The sequence below is a fragment of the Anolis sagrei genome, chromosome 4 (assembly GCF_037176765.1).
Source record: "Anolis sagrei isolate rAnoSag1 chromosome 4, rAnoSag1.mat, whole genome shotgun sequence".
Lineage (NCBI taxonomy): Eukaryota > Metazoa > Chordata > Lepidosauria > Squamata > Dactyloidae > Anolis > Anolis sagrei.
This window is the reverse complement of record NC_090024.1, coordinates 34691669-34710213: the sequence shown is the minus strand read 5'-3', so window position 1 is coordinate 34710213 and position 18545 is coordinate 34691669. Positions and strand designations below refer to the sequence as shown.

General features: G+C 39.6%; 1 protein-coding gene across 2 annotated transcripts in view; it reads right to left on the bottom strand.

The window, feature by feature from the left end:
* Positions 1 to 820: 820 nt before the first annotated feature.
* TRIQK (triple QxxK/R motif containing) overlaps positions 821 to 18545 on the bottom strand; it is a 65574-nt gene continuing 47849 nt past the window's right edge. For both annotated transcript variants that reach the window (XM_060775596.2, XM_067467365.1), the window contains exons 3-4: positions 16487 to 16572; positions 821 to 6044 (exon numbers count right to left, since the gene is read on the bottom strand). In XM_060775596.2, the coding sequence (XP_060631579.1) occupies positions 5931 to 6044; positions 16487 to 16572 (200 nt within the window). In that variant the 3' untranslated portion in view covers positions 821 to 5930. The remainder of the gene's footprint in view (positions 6045 to 16486; positions 16573 to 18545) is intronic.

Here is an 18545-nt window from a genome sequence, read left to right as displayed (position 1 = left end):
GCAATTTCACATACACCACGTAGAACAAAGGTTTGGGTGGAAAACCTGGAGTGGATGCTTCTGTGAAATGATTTGTGACGTTAGATCACTAATTCTTGAGGGGGAGTTTGTGCTCAGAGGCAAATGTTTATTCATTTTTATCCTATGCTCCCAATATAGAAATAAGACTTGCTTGCTTTCTCTTTTTCCCCCTTAGTGCTAGTGTGGCATCACAAATTATTTATATATAGTTATCTACCAGGGGGTAAATGTGTTATTGTTTTTGCAAGCTTGCAAATTTATTGACAAAGCTGAAGGTGCAATTTTTCCTTTTCATGTTTCCTGTAGACCCCAACCATCTTGGTATAAAATCTAAACATGGGGCATGAGGCATATTTAATATGTCTCATCAAGTTCAATGGGACTTTCCCCCTAGTACGTATGATTTCAGGCTAATCATCTCTCCCCACATGATGAAGGCTTGAGTTTGGGGCAGACACAATAGAATAACAATTCATGATTGGATTTGTTGCTATACTTTAATCCAAAAATTAAATATTATTTTGGGGATGTGTGGGGCTAATTGCAACAGAGCATTGGAATAATAACACTCGTTGTCTTTAATGTAACATACAAGTGTGGTAGCATTGTACAAGAGTGCCAAAAACTAAAAAATGTTTGTGTTATTGTCATTTCCAGGTACTTGCCCAGTCCATGTGATTAGAGTGTTTAGCTACTGCTATCCAAATCTGGCAATAACTGACATTGTTGTCTCAATTAGGACAGTAAACAGATTGTCCAATTTTGAAAAAAAAAAACATTTTAAAAGGTTCATACAATGTAACATTTCAATGTTGCGCATGTTTATTCATCCAAGCAAATTACAAAATAATGCTGAGACATCTGTTAGAGAGACAATGGTACCTAACATTTGCCTGTCTCCCCACAAATTTGGCTGTTATACTAAAAGAGGAGGGGTGCTATCAGTTAAGTGCATTGATATGCCATATAAAATCTCCTTCTTGAAACATTTATATACTATACAAAACATTTATATACTATACAAACATGAATGTTCTGAGGTAACCAACCAGCATAAAAAGATATGTATTGTATATTTCTGGTATTTTCCTGCTTTGTGCCAAATTAATTTGCTTTTACCTGAGGTGTCATGTGGACACGCCAGGTGAAAACTTGGGAGCTTGTGAGCTGTCTGGATGTGCCCCCAGCACACTCCTGAGCAAGTACATTTCTGTTCCACAATCTCCATTCAATATTTACATCTTAGTTGGGAGCAAGTCTGCTTCCCACCCACCCAAGCCAAAGTGGCCACTAAACTGGTTTGAGATATATATACACGCACACACCGAAAGCTCCAGTCGTTGAATGACTCCACTCTCCTCATTAAACCACAGATCCAGCATAAACATGCTGGTGCGGCTTTTTGCTCTTTTGTCATTATACTAGATCTCACCAATACCCTTAGTGTGGTTGGGGGCATGCCAACAGTTAAGTTGTATGAATTAAGACCTCAAATTAGTCAATATTCTGTTGAAAAGAGGGAAAATACCCATACAACCATTCTTAGTTTATTCTCTCATTTGCCAGTTTCATTTCCAAAAGTAAAAACAGGATTAACCACCAAATTATTATAGAGGTTGTCCCAAAACCAACTATGTTTGCAGTCTCAATGAAACGCCTAAGTATAATTTCCTAAACTGTAAAATTGTTCCATTACCATACCAAGTGAAATAAAAATTAGGTCCCACTGGTTTCTATAGGTTTACTTCCAGGCAGGTCTGTTTAAGACTGCAGCTTGAGGAATGTTTTGTTATTATTATTTTTAAAAAAAGATGCAACACTTTTTAAAATGTGAATTGGTCCATTAACTGAACTGAGTATAATGATCAAATGATTAATTTCTTTTAAAGATTGCACCATTTCAATTAAGCAAAATTAAGAACCTCATCATACAAGGCACCTAAATCGCTATTACTACAGGACAACAGCAAGACTTATCACATAATATCATTCTGCTTCTGATGTTCTCCCAGTGGGAGATAACTGAAAAGTATTTCTTTTACAAAAGGAGATTGTTAATGAACGGGGTTGTTTAAAAATGTTTTCCAAATAGTCTGCCATTAGAAGAACACCAGAAGAACAACACTATTATTCTGATGTAATTGTGATTTACTTGCTTCGTGTGATAACTTCCTAACAGCTAGCATTGGCTGGTGCTACAGTAAGTAGAATCTGCTGAGCTGGGAAGAGACAATTTCCCCCTCCACAACAGTCTCCCCATACTTACCAAAAACTGACCCCAGGGACAGCTGGGAAACCCTTCAGAACCAGTTTTCCAATGGAATAGCAGGCTTCAGAGAAGAAGGGAAGGGAGGGGAAGAATATCCTGCTGCACTCAGCAACACAATGTTGGCTTATCTCAGTATCTACTGAACTTCCAAATCCTGATCAAGACTTAGACTCATTCTGAGACCCCAGAATTTCAGAAGCAGCAAAGATTGCAGGATTCAATACATCATAACCAGAACTTGGAAACAGTACTATTTTGAACTATCACAACAACTTTTTTCAAGTAACTTTTTTCAAGCAATCCTTCCTGAAGAGGAGCAGAATGTAATGGTTTGAGCATTGGACTATGATTCTGGCACCTAGGGTTCGGGTTTCTAAGGGTAAGTGCCCTCTGATCAAATCTTGCCAAGAGAAACTCATATTAAATGGTTACCCTAAGTCAGAAATGACTTGAAGTCACACAATGACAATAACAATCTTTCAAGGAATCAGATATGTATAGTAAATGAATCACAAAGGAAAAAAATGTCAGACATAATTCTATACTCATATGACATTGTTGTTTATACTATTTAATTCTGTTTGGAATTGAGGTCATTTGAGGTATGAACCTCTTTGAACAATGGGTTTGGAGTCACCTTTTCTAAGTCATTGTAATGAAGTCACAGTGGTTTTAATTTACTGGGACTATGCATGGGAGAGGTTTTCCATCCACCGTTAGAACAAATGAAAAAGACTACAGTATGTAGTAGCAAAAAAGATTTTTTTTAAAAAAAACCACTCCTGTATCTTCCATGAGATTGGAGGCAGCAGCAATGGTTTAATTAAAACAGAATTTCAACCTCATATTAATGAAGCATTCAACTAATTAAAATCAACACAGAGTGAACTTTCTATTTACACTCTTTCAGATAGCCCAAGAGGCAACGAACTCTGCTTCAGAGGCATATGTGAATGCTTCAGCTTCTGTCATCCAGGTGCCATTTCTGACAGAACACATGTGCCTTGAACAGTTGGCAATGAATGAAAAAGCTGACTGCTGATACACACATACACACACGGCAGAGTAACGCTGAAAATAAACTTGCACCCTTAAAAAAAAACCACAGAAAGCTCTTTCTGAGCAGGAAAGCTTGCCATGATTACAAAGTACTGATTACTGTGTGGAAATTACAAATTAATAAAGCATGTTTATTTTTCTACTGATACTTCTTGATAAGTTGGAGGCTTTGATTCATCTATGCTGATCACAGTTGACTCCAGAGAGTCTTTATCAAGCAAACGCTCTTCATATTCTACTCAAACGCCCATCTGAAGTTACAGCAGAACTTGTACTGATGGGAGGTGCACTTTCCCTTGTCTTCTTGGGGCAGAGAAAACTGGCATCTCTTCTCTTTTAGTTAGTCCTGGCCTTAAAAATAGTTGGATTAAACCTCCTTTTTTATTTGTGATCCCACAATGGCTGTCCTTAAGCAATTTAATTTACTATTGGATAAGAATTCCAAGTTTACCACACGTTTTCTGTTATCAGAACCTATTTTTATTCATGTTTTTATAGTTTTCCCATTAAAACCCCAGCTTTGTCTCCTTAGGGAGACTCAAGATAGTTGACTCAAGGTGGTCTGTTATAGCAGAAGCAACAACAAAAAACTGCATAAAATTTATTGTCAAAGGCTTTCATGGCTGGAATCACTGGATTGTTGTAGGTTTTTCGGGCTGTATGGCCATCTTCTAGAAGCATTCCCTCCTGACGTTTCGCTTGCATCTATGGCAGGCATCCTCAGAGGTTGTGAGGTCTGTTGGAAACTAGGAAATTTGGGTTTCTATATCTGTGAAATTTCCAGGGTGGGAGAAAGAACTCTTGTCTGTTGGTGCTATGTGTGAATGTTTCAATTAGCCACCTTAATTAGCATTTGATGGCCTAGCAGTTTTTAGGAAGATTCACCCAGGCACTAAGAAGCCACACCTAAAAAACCCCGGCCATCAAATGCTAATCAAGGTGGCCAATTGGAACATTAACACCTAGCTCCAACAGACAAGAGTTCTTTCTCACACCCTGGACACTCCACAGATATATATAGTGTTCCCTCACTTATCGCGGGGGTTATGTTCCTGAACTACCTGTGGTAAGTGAAAATCCACGATGTAGGGAAGCCCAGGACCTACATCGGGCCTCAGCTTCCCTTCAACAGCGCCCAAGGGGCCTCTGAGGAAAAGGAGGAGGAAGAGGCAGAGGAGAAAGGGGATTGCTGCTGCTGCGCTGTTGCCGCCTGCTCCAAGTGCTCAGGGGCATTGTTCTTTTCCTTCTCCTTCACTCTTCTTCTAATCCAGCCTGGGCTCACCCTCTTCCTCCACCGCCACCTCCTCCTCTTCCTCCTCCTAGCCCAAAGGGATCAAGGCCCCGCCACTTCCCGGGGCTCTGGCATCCCCCAGCCCCACCATTTCCCAGCACTTGGCTCCCCCTCCCCTCTTCCTCTTCCTCCCCCCCTCACAGTTGGGGGGGGGGAGTAAAACCCATGAAACAGCAAGTCTGCAATAGGCGAACCATGAAATAGCGGGGGAACACTGTAACCCCAAATTTCCTAGTTTCCAACAGATCTCACAACCTCTGAGGATACGTGCCATAGAAGCAAGCAAAATGTCAGGAGAGAATGCTTCTAGAACATGGCCATACAGCTTGAAAAACCTACAACAACCCTGCATAAAGATTGCTTGCTAAGCTGCCCTCTGCAGTTGCAAAGTTACAACACATTTTGGCTAAAATCTTATGAGCAATCATTTGGAAGTAAGTCCCATTGAAGGCAACAGATACAGTCAGTATTGCATTTCAGGGCCACCTTTAAGCTCTGGGTCTTGACACAGCATTGTTGATACTGATAACTGTATCCCAGCTGGAGTTGACCATTTTGAAATTTCACCATTCTGATTGAGATTTAGAATTAATTGGCCAAAAATGTGTTTCTTGGCATCCTGCCTAGTAATGCAAGAAGGAATTCCTTGTGGCATTGGTATGGATAAGACTTTGCATAGTGTAGTGACTTCTCGGTTCACTAGCTTGCATCCAGGTCGTGTCTTGCAAAGTAAACAGCAGTGTTCAGTCCTTGTTCTAACAAATACTGGGCATGTTGAAAGCAAAGTTAAGTATATTTAAATTTCTACTGATCTTAAGCCATAAATATAAGACTGAATCTTTCTTGATGTAATTCATTCAATTTAGCAGTTCTAATAACAGAACAATGCCCAGAGAGAGCATAATGTAATTTAATTCTAGTTCATCGTATTTGATCTTGGCTTCTATTTGTTGTCATCCTTTCAAAAAAAGCAAAATGGTCCTGCAAGCTTCAAGGACATCAGGAATTATAGACTAACATCCAATGCTAATTCAGGTAAGAAACTGTTCACTTGAATCAAATATTTTCAGCTTCCCAAATTAAGAAAATAGTCAATATCAGTCAGTAAACCAGTCTGAAACTCAGATGAAACTCATAAAAATCCACAATTCTGAGGTATTCTCCTATGTAGTCTTAGCTTCTGAATGGAAGTAGTTTATGTTCTATCCATTTCTGTGGATAGATTGCTTGTTTGTGATCTTGATGATCAAGGTTATCCGGTTTTTTTACAAAGCAAATTTGTAGAGACTTCTAGTTTTCATCTTGCTCCAGATCAAGGTCAACTTCTTCAGATAGTTTAAGGTAAAAGAAAGCATAACACGCCAATAGAAAGACCAATATAGCTGCAAGGACGAGGCTGACTTCCTGTAGCAATGACAAAATTGTTAAAAAGTTAAGATATATAATCATTTCAAGTTAATTAAAAGCAAGGAACATTTAAATTCATACATTCAGGCAACTACAGTAACAATGGAGCTCATACTCTGCTGGCTATGACCCAAAACCAAAAAAGCCAAAAAGGCAGGGAAAACCAGCATGGTAAGAGTAAACCTGACTATGCTTCTTCTGCCATAATATTGCCACAAAGTCAGTACACAGGAAAGGAAATATTCAAGATTTTCCAACTGGGGTGAGACAACAGGATGTGAGAGAAATCTACACCTCAAAAGGGAAATTCTCTCCTGAAGGATTTCTCATGGGGAAAGGGGGTCTCCACTGAAGTGCTATCATCAATCCTTGTTTCCACAACAAGCCATTTTTTTTTTCAAAATCCAGTTATCATAGGGAAAGAAAGTGAGGTGACATCTTTTGAACAGGGGCACAGACAGCAAAACAAATAACACAGGGGTTTTAACCCTTCCCTATGCTATCCAAAGCTAATATATATACATGTTTGGATGGAGTTAAACTTTAAAAATGTATCTATTTTGACTTACATACAGGACCTAACTTGTTTGTAACTTGGAGACTGCCTGTATACTAAATTTAAGGTTGTCCCTGTTATAGTATTTCACATTTCTGTGTAGGGCTGTGAAAGCTGGGCAATGAAGAAAGCTGATAGGAAAAAAATCAATTGTCATTATTAAAGTAACCCGGTAAAGTAATAGGGGTTTAACCCAGTGGCACAGTGGGTTAAAGCCCTGTGCCGGCAGGACTGAAGACCGACAGGTCGCAGGTTCGAATCTGGGGAGAGGCGGATGAGCTCCCTCTATCAGCTCCAACTCCTCATGCGGGGACATGAGAGAAGCCTCCCAGAAGGATGATAAAAACATCAAAATCATCCGGGCATCCCCTGGGCAACGTCCTTGCAGACGGCGAATTCTCTCACACCAGAAACGACTTGCAGTTTCTCAAGTCACTCCTGACACAACAAAAAAAATTAAAGTAAATCAACCCTGCTCTCTCTTTAGAAGCTAAGATGACTAAATAAAGATCGTTGTACTTTGGACATATCATGAAAACAATTACTGGTTAGAAAATACAGTATTTGGCAAAGTGAAAGGCAATAAGGAAAAAAAGGAAGAATGCATTAAAGGTGGCTGGATTCAAAAGGTATCTGCCCTAAACTTGTACTACATCAGCAGGGCGGTTGAGGAAAAGGTGACTTGGAAATTTCTCATTCTTAGGGTTGCCGTAAGTCAAAGTTGACTTGAATGGTATTTAACAAAGATAGTCCTAAGCAATTCCCAAACATCCCTCATCTATGAAGAATTTGGACTCAGAATAGATTCAGCTCACCTAGTCTCAGCTCAGTGGGCCTTTGGACATATTGGACAACTAACATTTACACTCTAAACAAGTTCTTTGTGAGAAGCCATTATGTTGCAGAACAAGCAAGCATGTTTTCAGCTCATTCTCAAATACGTGTATTTATACATTGTGTGACATGAATCAATTTCAATTGTTCAAAATGGATTTAAATATTTTCACAGGAATGTACAACCTCTCTGCACAAACAATTATGCAAGACTCGGGACAAAGAGGGAACATGAAACAGTATCATTACAAGACCATGAAAGAGTTAAAATCCATCTGTCAACTCCATTTTTTATTTCATCTCTGAGATCTGGCAGGCTCCTTTGGAAGACACTTCATTTGCATTTACATGAATCTGTTTTATATTTTATCAGTATTTTAGATCCATAATTCAGTATATGCCACCTCATACACTTTTATAAGTCCTCAGAGTATAGATCTCTCAGTGGATTGTCATGCTGTAGGTAGTTTCAATTTCCTTTCACATGGAAATAATTTGGCTCATAATAGTTTAAAACAATTGTTGATACATAATCAACCCTCCCCCCCCCCCCCTACAAATTCTGCACCCATAGATTCTACCATCCATGGCTTGGAAATAATATTTTTAATTCCAAAGAAACCAGACCTTGAGCTTGCCATTTTACATGAGATAAACCATTTCACTATGGTGTTATATATAATGGGAATTGAACATCTATGGATTTTTGTATCCATGGGAGGGTGTGTGTGTCCTGGAACAAAAATACTGTAGATACAGAAATCCCACTGCACTTTCACTTTTAATCTCAACTTGTGCAAAGGAACTTGTGCAATGGTTATATTATTCTCATAATCAAAGTATCAAGGGCTATATATGAAAAGGCAGCAGCAGTCTACAATGGGATTTATTTCATTTTCTTGAATCTGCTACAGCTGTGTTCCCAGATGCATTTGGACACAAGGAACACAAAATTGCAAGCACCATCTGCTTTGGAGTAGACAACTTAACCTTCCAGCAGGGATGGAGAAGATGTAGCTTTCCAGATGTTTGCAGGGCTGCAAATCTTTTTTATCCCCCACTGATGCAAAGGACGACATGATAGCCATGTTTAAATATTTGAATATGAAATCATGTCATATTGAAGATGGAGCCAACTTTTTTTCTGCTGCTTCAGAGACTTGGACATAGAGAACTGGATTCAAATTGTAGAAGGGATTCCACATAAATACTAGGAAGAACTTCCTGATGGTAAGAGTTGTTGGACAATGGAATGCACTGCCTCAAAGGGTAGTGGAGTCTCAATCTTTGGAGGTTTTCAAACAGAGGCTGGATGGCGATCTGTCAGGTATTTTTGATTATGCCTTCCTGCAAGTCAGAGAGTAGCACTGGATGGGCATGATGGTCTCTTCCAACTCTGATTCTACGACAGTATGCTGGATAGAACCAATGAGATTTATAGCCCAACAATATTCGGAGGCTGCACGTTCCCCAACTGTATCATACAGCACAGTGTTCACAATGACAAAGTAAGGGAGCACATCCCTCAAAAAGGGTTGATGACTCCATTGGCTTCATTTTTTTTAACATGTTCATTTTCTCAAAATATCTGAGAGCATCCATCCGACAAAATGAAAAAGCATGAATTTTGGAAAATTCTCATCAAGAAATGGACCAAGTAAAATTCTTACTATCTGCAATGGTCAGATTCATTAGACACAGATATTCCTAGAACCTAGAACTTTGTTGCATCTGCCTGCCATGTCACTGTTAAATATGAGAAACATAACAGAAAATTAAATTTAGTGCAACTCTAATTCAGTCCCATAAATGTGACATCAAAATTCAGACATTTAAGAGCGAAAGTTCACAGCCTGAATGGACAAATCTGTTTTCCTTTTCCCAAAATCATTTCTAAAACATATGTTCCTTCCATTAAACTCATGGAAAACAAATTAGAATTCTAATGTGAAAATGAACCAAACAACATTTTAGTCCATTCAGTGTTCTCGCATTGTTTGTCCATACAAGTTAAAAAAAAAGAGTAAATGTAGCAAAGCAAGTTTTGTTAAAACTTAAGAGAAATCCAAAGATATAGTTGAATTATGACTAGGAAATTATTCAAAATTCAAAGAAAGGCTGTTGTGACAAAACTCCGTGAAACGAACACTATTCATTTCTGAATTTATACGAAGAGCAGAGAGTGAGGAAGAAGTGGTTGACTGTCTTAGTTACAACGCTCCCATTAATTTTTCTTGGCCAATAGAAAATGGAATCAAAGAAACCTACGCTAGCATTTTTAACAGAAAAGCTATTAACGCATGGAGAGCTTTTAATATACACAGAAAAGCACATAAATCCTGCCATCGAGCACAATCAACGTGCTTCAATAACACAGAGTTAAGAAATGTTGGGTATTTATTGCTCACAAGTTACTGTGTTGACATTATCAACACAGATAAAAATCACTCATTGGGGAAATTAACAAAGTATTAAATGGCAATGACTAAATGAAACTTTGCTACTTTCAATCCGGAATAAAAATGACAGGCAATCAAAATTTGACAGGAAAGACTAATTAGTATGCCAGTTATGAAATCAAAAAGTACCGCACTGGGATTGGTTAAGAAAAGTTTGGTGCCTGTTTTGAGGGACTCGGTTGAACTGTGCGTTTCTTAGGAGACCAAAGTTTGCTAACTTTGGGCAAACTATGTCACAAGTGGGAGTCAGTAATAATCAAGCGATGAAATCAGTGTTTGTGAAACATCATGAAATCACAATGTTCTTCACAATTTAATGGATTTTCAGTGCACTTAAAACTGGTGGTGGAGCTCATTTGTTAATTTTCTCACTACGATCATTTCCACAGAATTTGTAATATGCAAAGAACTGCCCTAAAACACAGAATGGCTGGAAATCCACTTCCAATTCCATCCGTTTTGAGTTAAAGGGTAACAGAACATAATGTATTTGTTTATTTTATTTGTATGTATTTGTGCGGCATCAAATTGTTGCCTACTCTAAGATTGGGATGAGAAGGGCGGAATATAAATGTGGTAAGTAAATAACTTTCTGTAAGGTTTCAGTTGTGAAATTCTTCCCTTCCTTACTGAAAATGAAATAATGGGACTTCTTCTGGAGCAATAAAGTGGGCATTATGAAGCCCTGACCTAATATCCAAAAACATTATTGCTCTACTTCAACATATTCACACATCCCTTCCCTGCAGCTGCTTCAAAAACAATGCAATTTAAGTATGGATGACAATTTTTCATGAATTTGAAAATGAATGGAAATTATGGATGGTAATAGGTTAGTTCCAGTAGTCCCTATGCAAATATTTTACTCCATGCTCACCTGTTAGGAATGGATGAGAGGTCCTTAAAATGACATGTCGAACACAGACCTTCTCACTCACATATTATATAAAACCACTCAACACTGTTTGCAGAGGTAAAATGGTTTTAAGATGTCAGAGAATTATGTATCTGGAGCAACAGGTTAATTGATGCCTAGAGCTTCAATATAATATCAAGTCATGGTTTGGAGGCTCCAGGAAAGGAATATAGTGTAGATTTGATAGTATTCTCCTTCCCTTTTTTTCCTACACTCAGATTGAATTGCTTACTTTTTATCCAAGACAAACCATGTCCATCAGAGACAAAACGCGGCTTGCAATTTTATTTTATTTTTATATATATTTTATTTTAGGAGACATGCAGAAGCCAGTTTTCTATGTTGATATATCAGCAAATTATGGTTTCCTTTCAGTGGGAATTGATTGACTCTGAGCACAAATGGCATGAGAAGTTGTTTCTTTTTAATGGTTGACTTCACACTGTAGAATTAGGACTTCATCACAATAGAGAATGGATCCACTTTAAATCCAGTTGCTGCCTCCTGCAGAATTCTGGGGTTTGTAATTTAGGAAGGAACCTTTAACAGCATCATTAAACTACAAACCCCAGAATTCTGCAGGAGGCAGCAACCGGATTTAAAGTGGATTCATTCTCTAGTATGATGAGGTAGTTAATGCAGTTGGACACCACTTCAGCTGCTGGGGCTCAATGCTATGGAATCTGGGGAGTTATAATTTGGTCAGGTACGAGCACTCCATGGAAGAGAATGCTACAGAACGTGTAGAATTACAATTCTCACGATTCCATAACTGAGCCATGACAGTCAAAGTGATGTCAAACTGCAAGAATTCTATGGTTTAGAGCAGGGGTCCCCGAACTAAAACCCGCGGGCCAGATGTAACCCTCTAAGGTCTCTTACCCAGCTCCTGACCTAAACTTTAGACTTAGGTCTTTCTAAGTCTGAAATGATTGTAGAAATAAATAAATAATACCCAGAAAACATCCCCTGGGGGTATAAATCAAAGTATAACTCATTATAAAAGGCTTTGTGGCGATTAATTATTGGAATGCACTTTTAATATGCAAAGTGCTGCATTATCTGTATCTTCCTCAACCATCATAAATCAAGATATTTTTACAGATAGGAAACTAAAGGTGAGAAAAAGAAATAAAATTTAATCAGGAAAGGGATGGAGAAACAGCACAAATCAACAGGTTAATAATCAACCTTTTAAACTAACAACAAAAAAGGCAATTATTTTTTCTCATCAGAGCCTGATGCACAGCACTAACAGAGCAGATTATGTTGTGAAAACAGACCACATTGCGTGGCAATGCTTGATCAAGATCGTCTATCAGGGTGGGAAAAGAAACCACTGTTTCATGATTATAATAGCAAATTCTGGAAGACAACCAAATGCATCATCTGGCGGCTCAACAGCTGTTACAGTATGGTAGTAATACCTTTGCATTTGCTGGAAGCTATAACGTAGGGGGGAAAATTATTTCTCATCCGCTAGAAACAAGAAAACGATCTTCTTTGAACATTCCTGAAATTTCTTTCAATAGAAACAGCTCATTCTTTTGCTCAGCATGGGCTGCTAAGCTGATTTTATGCTAATTTATTCTGAACCAAAAATAAATTGAGGGGAAAATATTGGAAGCAATTTAAACAAACTACATATGTTTAGCCAAAATTTACAAACAAGGTCAGGGGTGTATTTGGGTGTCCCTGTGTAAATATATTATATATGCTTGTCCTGTTATTATTCATTGCTTTCACTTGTTAAATAAATCATAATTGCAACTTCCTTATTCTTTCAAAACACGAGGTTTCAGAATAATTTTAAGTCCAGCAGCCTCCTTGCTGGGTCAATTGATAGAAAAGGCAATGATTTTCCATGCTGGAGGCAAGGATGAAAATGGTAGCCTGGATCCACGTTATATGTATTAATAACAAAACACTAATTCTTAATAGTTTAGGATCATATCAAATTAGACCATCGATTGAATAGTTCCCAACAGCAGAACATTGTCAGGGGCTGTTCCTCCTGCACCTCCCTTCCTTTTGTTCTCAAATTTGGATTGTCCTTATTGCTGGATCCTCTAGATTAGATGGGAGGAGGCTGCAGTGGGAAGGAAAAGAGGGGAAATCTAGTCAAGCAAGCTTAAATCTATCTTCTCTCTATGTTCAGTTACTACTATTTTTGATTCTGATATTCCAGTGTCAGAACCTGAGATCTAGGGAAGACCCCTTGTGATAGCGAAATGGGTAGCCCCTTATGGTGCATACAACCCAGAGCCATTAAGCACCAACCACAGTTGCACAGATACCATTCAAATAGAAAACATTACGTCTAACAATTGATATCTCACTCTCTTTTTCTCTTGATAAATACAGGAACATCTGAGTGTTTACTTATTATATTATATTATATTATATTTACAGTATTTATATACTGCCTTTCTCACCCCTGGGGGGACTCAATTATATTAATTCCATAATTATTTATTTATCGTGTCATCAGCAACCATTGTATTACAATTCTAACAGAGCAAAACAAACACAGAGATTAAAAAGAAAAAGAAAGAAAAAAAGAAAGGAAAAAAAAAACACACAGATTTTGCAAATTTGGTATTTGGTTAAATGTCCTCTGACCAGCATCCGGCCACCTGGAGCGCCCCTGGGGCTGCCGCAAGAAGGCCCTCCATCGTGCATGTGGCAGGGCCCAGGGTGCATTGCAGCAGGTGGTCAGTGGTCTGCTCTTCTCCGCACTCGCATGCCGAGGATTCCACCCTGTAGCCCCACTTCTCAAGACCGGCTCTGCATCTCGTGGTGCCAGAGCGCAATCCGCTCAGCGCCCTCCAAGTCGCCCAGTCCTCTGAGTGCCCAGGGGGGAGTCCCTCATCCGGCATCACCCATGAATTGAGGTGCTGGGTTTGGGCCTGCCACCTCCGGACTCCCGCCCGCCGGGGTGCTCCAGCGAGTGTCTCTGCAGATCTAAGAAAACTATGTCTTGATTTAAGTCGTTGACGTGCTGGCCGACACCCAAACAGGGGGTGAGCTGGAGATGTCCCCGCCCTGGTCCTTTCACTATTGGCTGCTACTTCCCGGCGGATGCTAGGCGGTGCAACACCGGCCAAGCAGTGCAATCTCTCCAGTGGTGTGGGTCGCAGACACCCTGTGATAATGCGGCATGTCTCATTAAGAGCCACACCCACCGCTCTAGTGTGGTGAGATGTGTTCCACACTGGGCATGCACACCCAGCAGCAGAGCAGCACAGCGCAAGGGCAGATGTCCCCACTGTGTCCGTTTCCATAATGAAAACATTTCTGACTATACAATTGCATTGTTACATGGACTATTTCCAGCTCTATACTCCCCTGCTTAGCAAGCCTTGAAAATGCTGATTAGTAAAGGTAAAGGTTTCCCCTTGACATTAAGTCTAGTTGACTCTGACTCTGGGAGGATTGTCCTCATCTTCATTTCTAAGCAAAAGAGCCAGTGTTGTCTGTAGACATGTCCTAGGTCATGTCGCCAGCATGACTGCATGGCGCGCCGTTACCTTCCTGTCAAAGATATTGATCTTCTCACATTTGTATGTTTTCGAACTGGTAGGTTGGCAGAAGCTGGGCCTAACAGCAGGAGCTCAGCCTGCTCCCTGGATTCGAACCACCAACCTTTCAGTCAGCAAGTTCAGCAGCTCAGTGATTTAAGTCGCTGCACCACTGGGGCTCCCTAAATGTTGATTAGTTGTCAGTAAATGTTTGATTTTTGTGCCTATATAGTTGGGGCAAGATAACAATTTCTCAGGAAATAAGGGGTTGTAAGTAGAAAAGTCTATTGAGCCCTGCCCTAGTTAACAAGGTTTTTGAGACAGATGCTACTTTTTTCAAAGTACTTTAATACCTCTCCAGACATCCTTTTCATTCTTGGGCTCATCTACACAAGACTCAAAGTCTGAGTCCAGTATAGACATTGCTGCATCGGACAAGTTCCAGATATCAAGGAATTCTGTTCCATGCTCTGTTTCTGAACTGCAGGAGTAGTAGGAGTGGAGTTCAGACCATCCAGTTGAGCCAAACTGCTGGAGAACAACCCTTATCTGGGCCATTTTTTGCCGCTGTAGCAGCAAAACAAGGAACTGCAGAAAGCTCCTGGACATCAGCAAGCATCTCTGTTGACATTACTAAAGGCGACCATATGACGTGGAGAAAAGAGGAGCTGATCTCCAGACTCTTCACAGCCAGCTGTTGTGGTGACAAACGTCAACCCATGTGAATTCTAGCCTCATTCCCCCATGCCACTGAGTGCAGGTAAAAGGGGATGGTGAACAGTGAAACAGTCCACCTGTCCATGCCAATCAGTGCTAATACAGAATTTTTCTCCAGTGTGGACCAGCTCTTTGTTCTCTGTCTAGCTAGATTTCTTTAAAACAGTATCAGTGCTGGAAGGACAGGGAAGAGGAACTGGAGAAACACAAACTTTGGACATTGCTAGTAAACAATGCAATAAAGTTTAAATAGGGAAATGGCACAATTCTACTCTAGCCAATCCAATTGTAACTATGTATGCCTGCTTCCAAGAGACAAGGAAAATAATAACTGCCTTTGAAATCCCTAACTGAGCATAGATGGACAGAGAAATGGAAAGAGCGTGGTTAGGACTGAGAAAGTTATTAATGAGGAAAACCCTATAAACTAGGACAGGATGCAGAAGTTTGGTGTTGCCTGAGTCTCCCGCGAAGGGCAAAATTCCACCACTTCCTCTCAAATTGACTGAATGCAAACTACTTTGCATGTTAAACTCAGGCCCCTTCTACACAGCTGCATAAAATCCAGATTATCTGATTTGAACTGGATTATTCGGCAGTGTAGACTCAGATAACCCACTTCAAAGCAGATAATGTGGTTTCCTACACTGCCATATAAAATCCAGATTATCTGTTTTCAACATGATTATATGGCATATAACCCTGTTCAAAGCAGATAATGTGGTTTGTCTGATATGATGATCCGAATTGCATGGCAGGGCAGAAGGACTCCTACATTGCTATATAAATCCAGATTATTTGTTTCGAACTAGATTATATGGCAGTGTAGACTCATATAATCCAGTTCAAAGTAGATGATGTGGACTATCTAATTTGATACCTGGATTATATGACAGTGTAGAAGGGGCCTTAGACGCTATTTGCCAAACTGAGTCACTTGGCGAGTATGCAATACATAAAAACCAGTAAGGCAGCAATTATGTAGGCAGTTACTTAAATTCATTTGGCGTCAGTCTGAATAAACATGATAGGATTATGCCCATGGGTGGTAGTTACTTTAAAACTGAGCAATGACAGTGGCTTGTTGACAGCCTTAAAACACGTTTGCTTTTTGTGAAGCAACCAAATAATCAAAAACCTTTAGTTGCCCTATTCTATATATATTAAGTCATAAATTACTTTCACAGAGTTTAACATGAATGATTCCTAAGCAAAGCTATAAGAGAGTGGAGTTTCTTAACTCTCATAATGATACTTGGGCTGTGGGAGAAACTGAAAGAAATACAGCATGAATATTTTAAATTCTAGCATTCCACTTAGGGTTTGGAAGTGTCATAAACAATATCTCACAGAGATCAATATTCACACAGGATATCTATGGGGAAAAGAAACTCAAAGCCTACAGGAAGTTGGTGTAAGCTATCATCTAGATATACCTTTATGCCTGGTGCGGTTTTCTTGGCCTCTGCTTTTAATCGCGTTGCTTTTAACATTGGCCTGGTTTTCTTGTAATCTTGTTTTCCTATTAAAGGAAGGAGAAACAGTTGCTGAAACCACTCCACAATAAGGAGGAACAATTATCTTAATGTCTGCACCATATCCAAATTTTCCCCTACAAAGCACAAAACACAACTGCATCCTTTTAATGGTCACAAAGAGGAAGTGTACACATTACAGCTTTTTTGTGTGAAGTTACAAACTTTGAAACATTTGTTCTAATAGGGAATGCATAACAGTATAATTTGCGTAATTTATTATTTTGGGCTTCGGGAAGTTATAGTACTTGCAAATGTTACAAAAGTTAGTCTAAAACAGCAAACCATACAGTATACCAATCTTACCAGCCTAAAAGAAATTTTTATGATGAAGCTGAACATATTTGAGAAAACATATAAAGACAGTATTTGCATGTGTTAGGAATATTAGTCGTAAGATCAAACCACTTTCTAGAGACAATCCTGGGGGTTGTAACCATTTTGCTTGTCTATCATGAGGTTATTAGACGCAAACTCAATTTTAGGAAACGAAAATGGACTTCCTACCTGGTAATAATAGGCTCTAGCCAGGTTGAAATTGTTTTTAACAGTATCCATTTTCATGCCTCTTATCACAAGACTGCATTATGGTGACATGCCTGCCTGCCTATCAGTGTTAGATTAGCTGAAAAGCTATACTTTATAACCTTGACTTTAAGGCTGTGATCTTAAGCAAATGTGTTTAGGACTGGTGTTATGCCATATGTTTGTCAGGTTCAGGTTTGATCAAAAAGTTGTCAGTTTAAGTAAGAACAGAGAAATTCCTATGGAGAAAAAAATGCTTTCCATGCACCCAAAAAATAAAAATAAAATAAAATACAGGCTATTTGTGTTAGAATCTCTGATCTGTATGGCTGCAGTGATATTATAAAGAGGGCCTTTAATTTCTATGATCAGCGCCGCAGAACATTTTGTAAAAATTGTGATGCCACAACATACACAGGCAGTCCCCAAGTTACAAACGATAGGTTTCAGTAGGTTTATTCTTAAGGTGAATTTGTATGTAAGTCAGAACAGGAACTTTTAATGGCCTTTTAATGGCCACAAAAAAAAGAAGTGTATTAATTTCAGCTGTTAACTATGAGTTGTTTGTATTGTTGAAGGCTTGTTGTAAGTTTTTTGGGCTGTGAACTCACAACCTCTGAGGATGCCTGCCATAGATGCAGGTGAAACGTCAGGAGAGAATGCTTCTGGAACATGGCCATAACGCCCGAAAAACTTACAACAACCTATGAGTCATTTGTAAGCTGATGTTTGTAGCTCAGAGGCTGCTTCTATTTATTTATTTATTTATTTGCTATACTTGTATACCGCCGTTTCTCAGCCTAGCCGGCGACTCAACGCGGTTTACAACAACTTATAACAAACAACAGTATACAGTTTAAAAACATAAAAACAAAATCCACAATACATATATCAATAAACAATCCAATTCATCTCTTGACTAAAATCGCGATCCAGTTTCGTCGTCCAAATTGCCAGTCCTTCAATCATTACACTTATTGCACTGAGTTAACCGAACGCCTGCTCGAACATCCAGGTTTTTAGTCTTTTCCGGAATACCATCAATGAGGGGGCTGATCTTACCTCCATGGGGAGGGCGTTCCATAGCCGCGGGGCCACTACAGAAAAGGCCCTGTCTCTCGTCCCCGCCAGCCGCACCTGTGAAGCAGGCGGGATAGAGAGCAGGGCCCCCCCAGAAGATCTTAGGGTCCTGGTGGGCTGATAGGCCGAGATACGTTCGGATAGGTAAGTTGGGCCAGAACCGTTTAGGGCTTTAAAGGCCAACGCCAGCACTTTGAATTGAGCCCGGTAGCAGATCGGCAGCCAGTGGAGCTGGTGCAGCAGAGGAGTTGTATGCTCCCTGCGCTCCGCTCCAGTTAGTATCATGGCTGCCGAGCGTTGGACTAATTGGAGCTTCCGGGCCGTCTTCAAAGGCAACCCCACGTAGAGAGCGTTG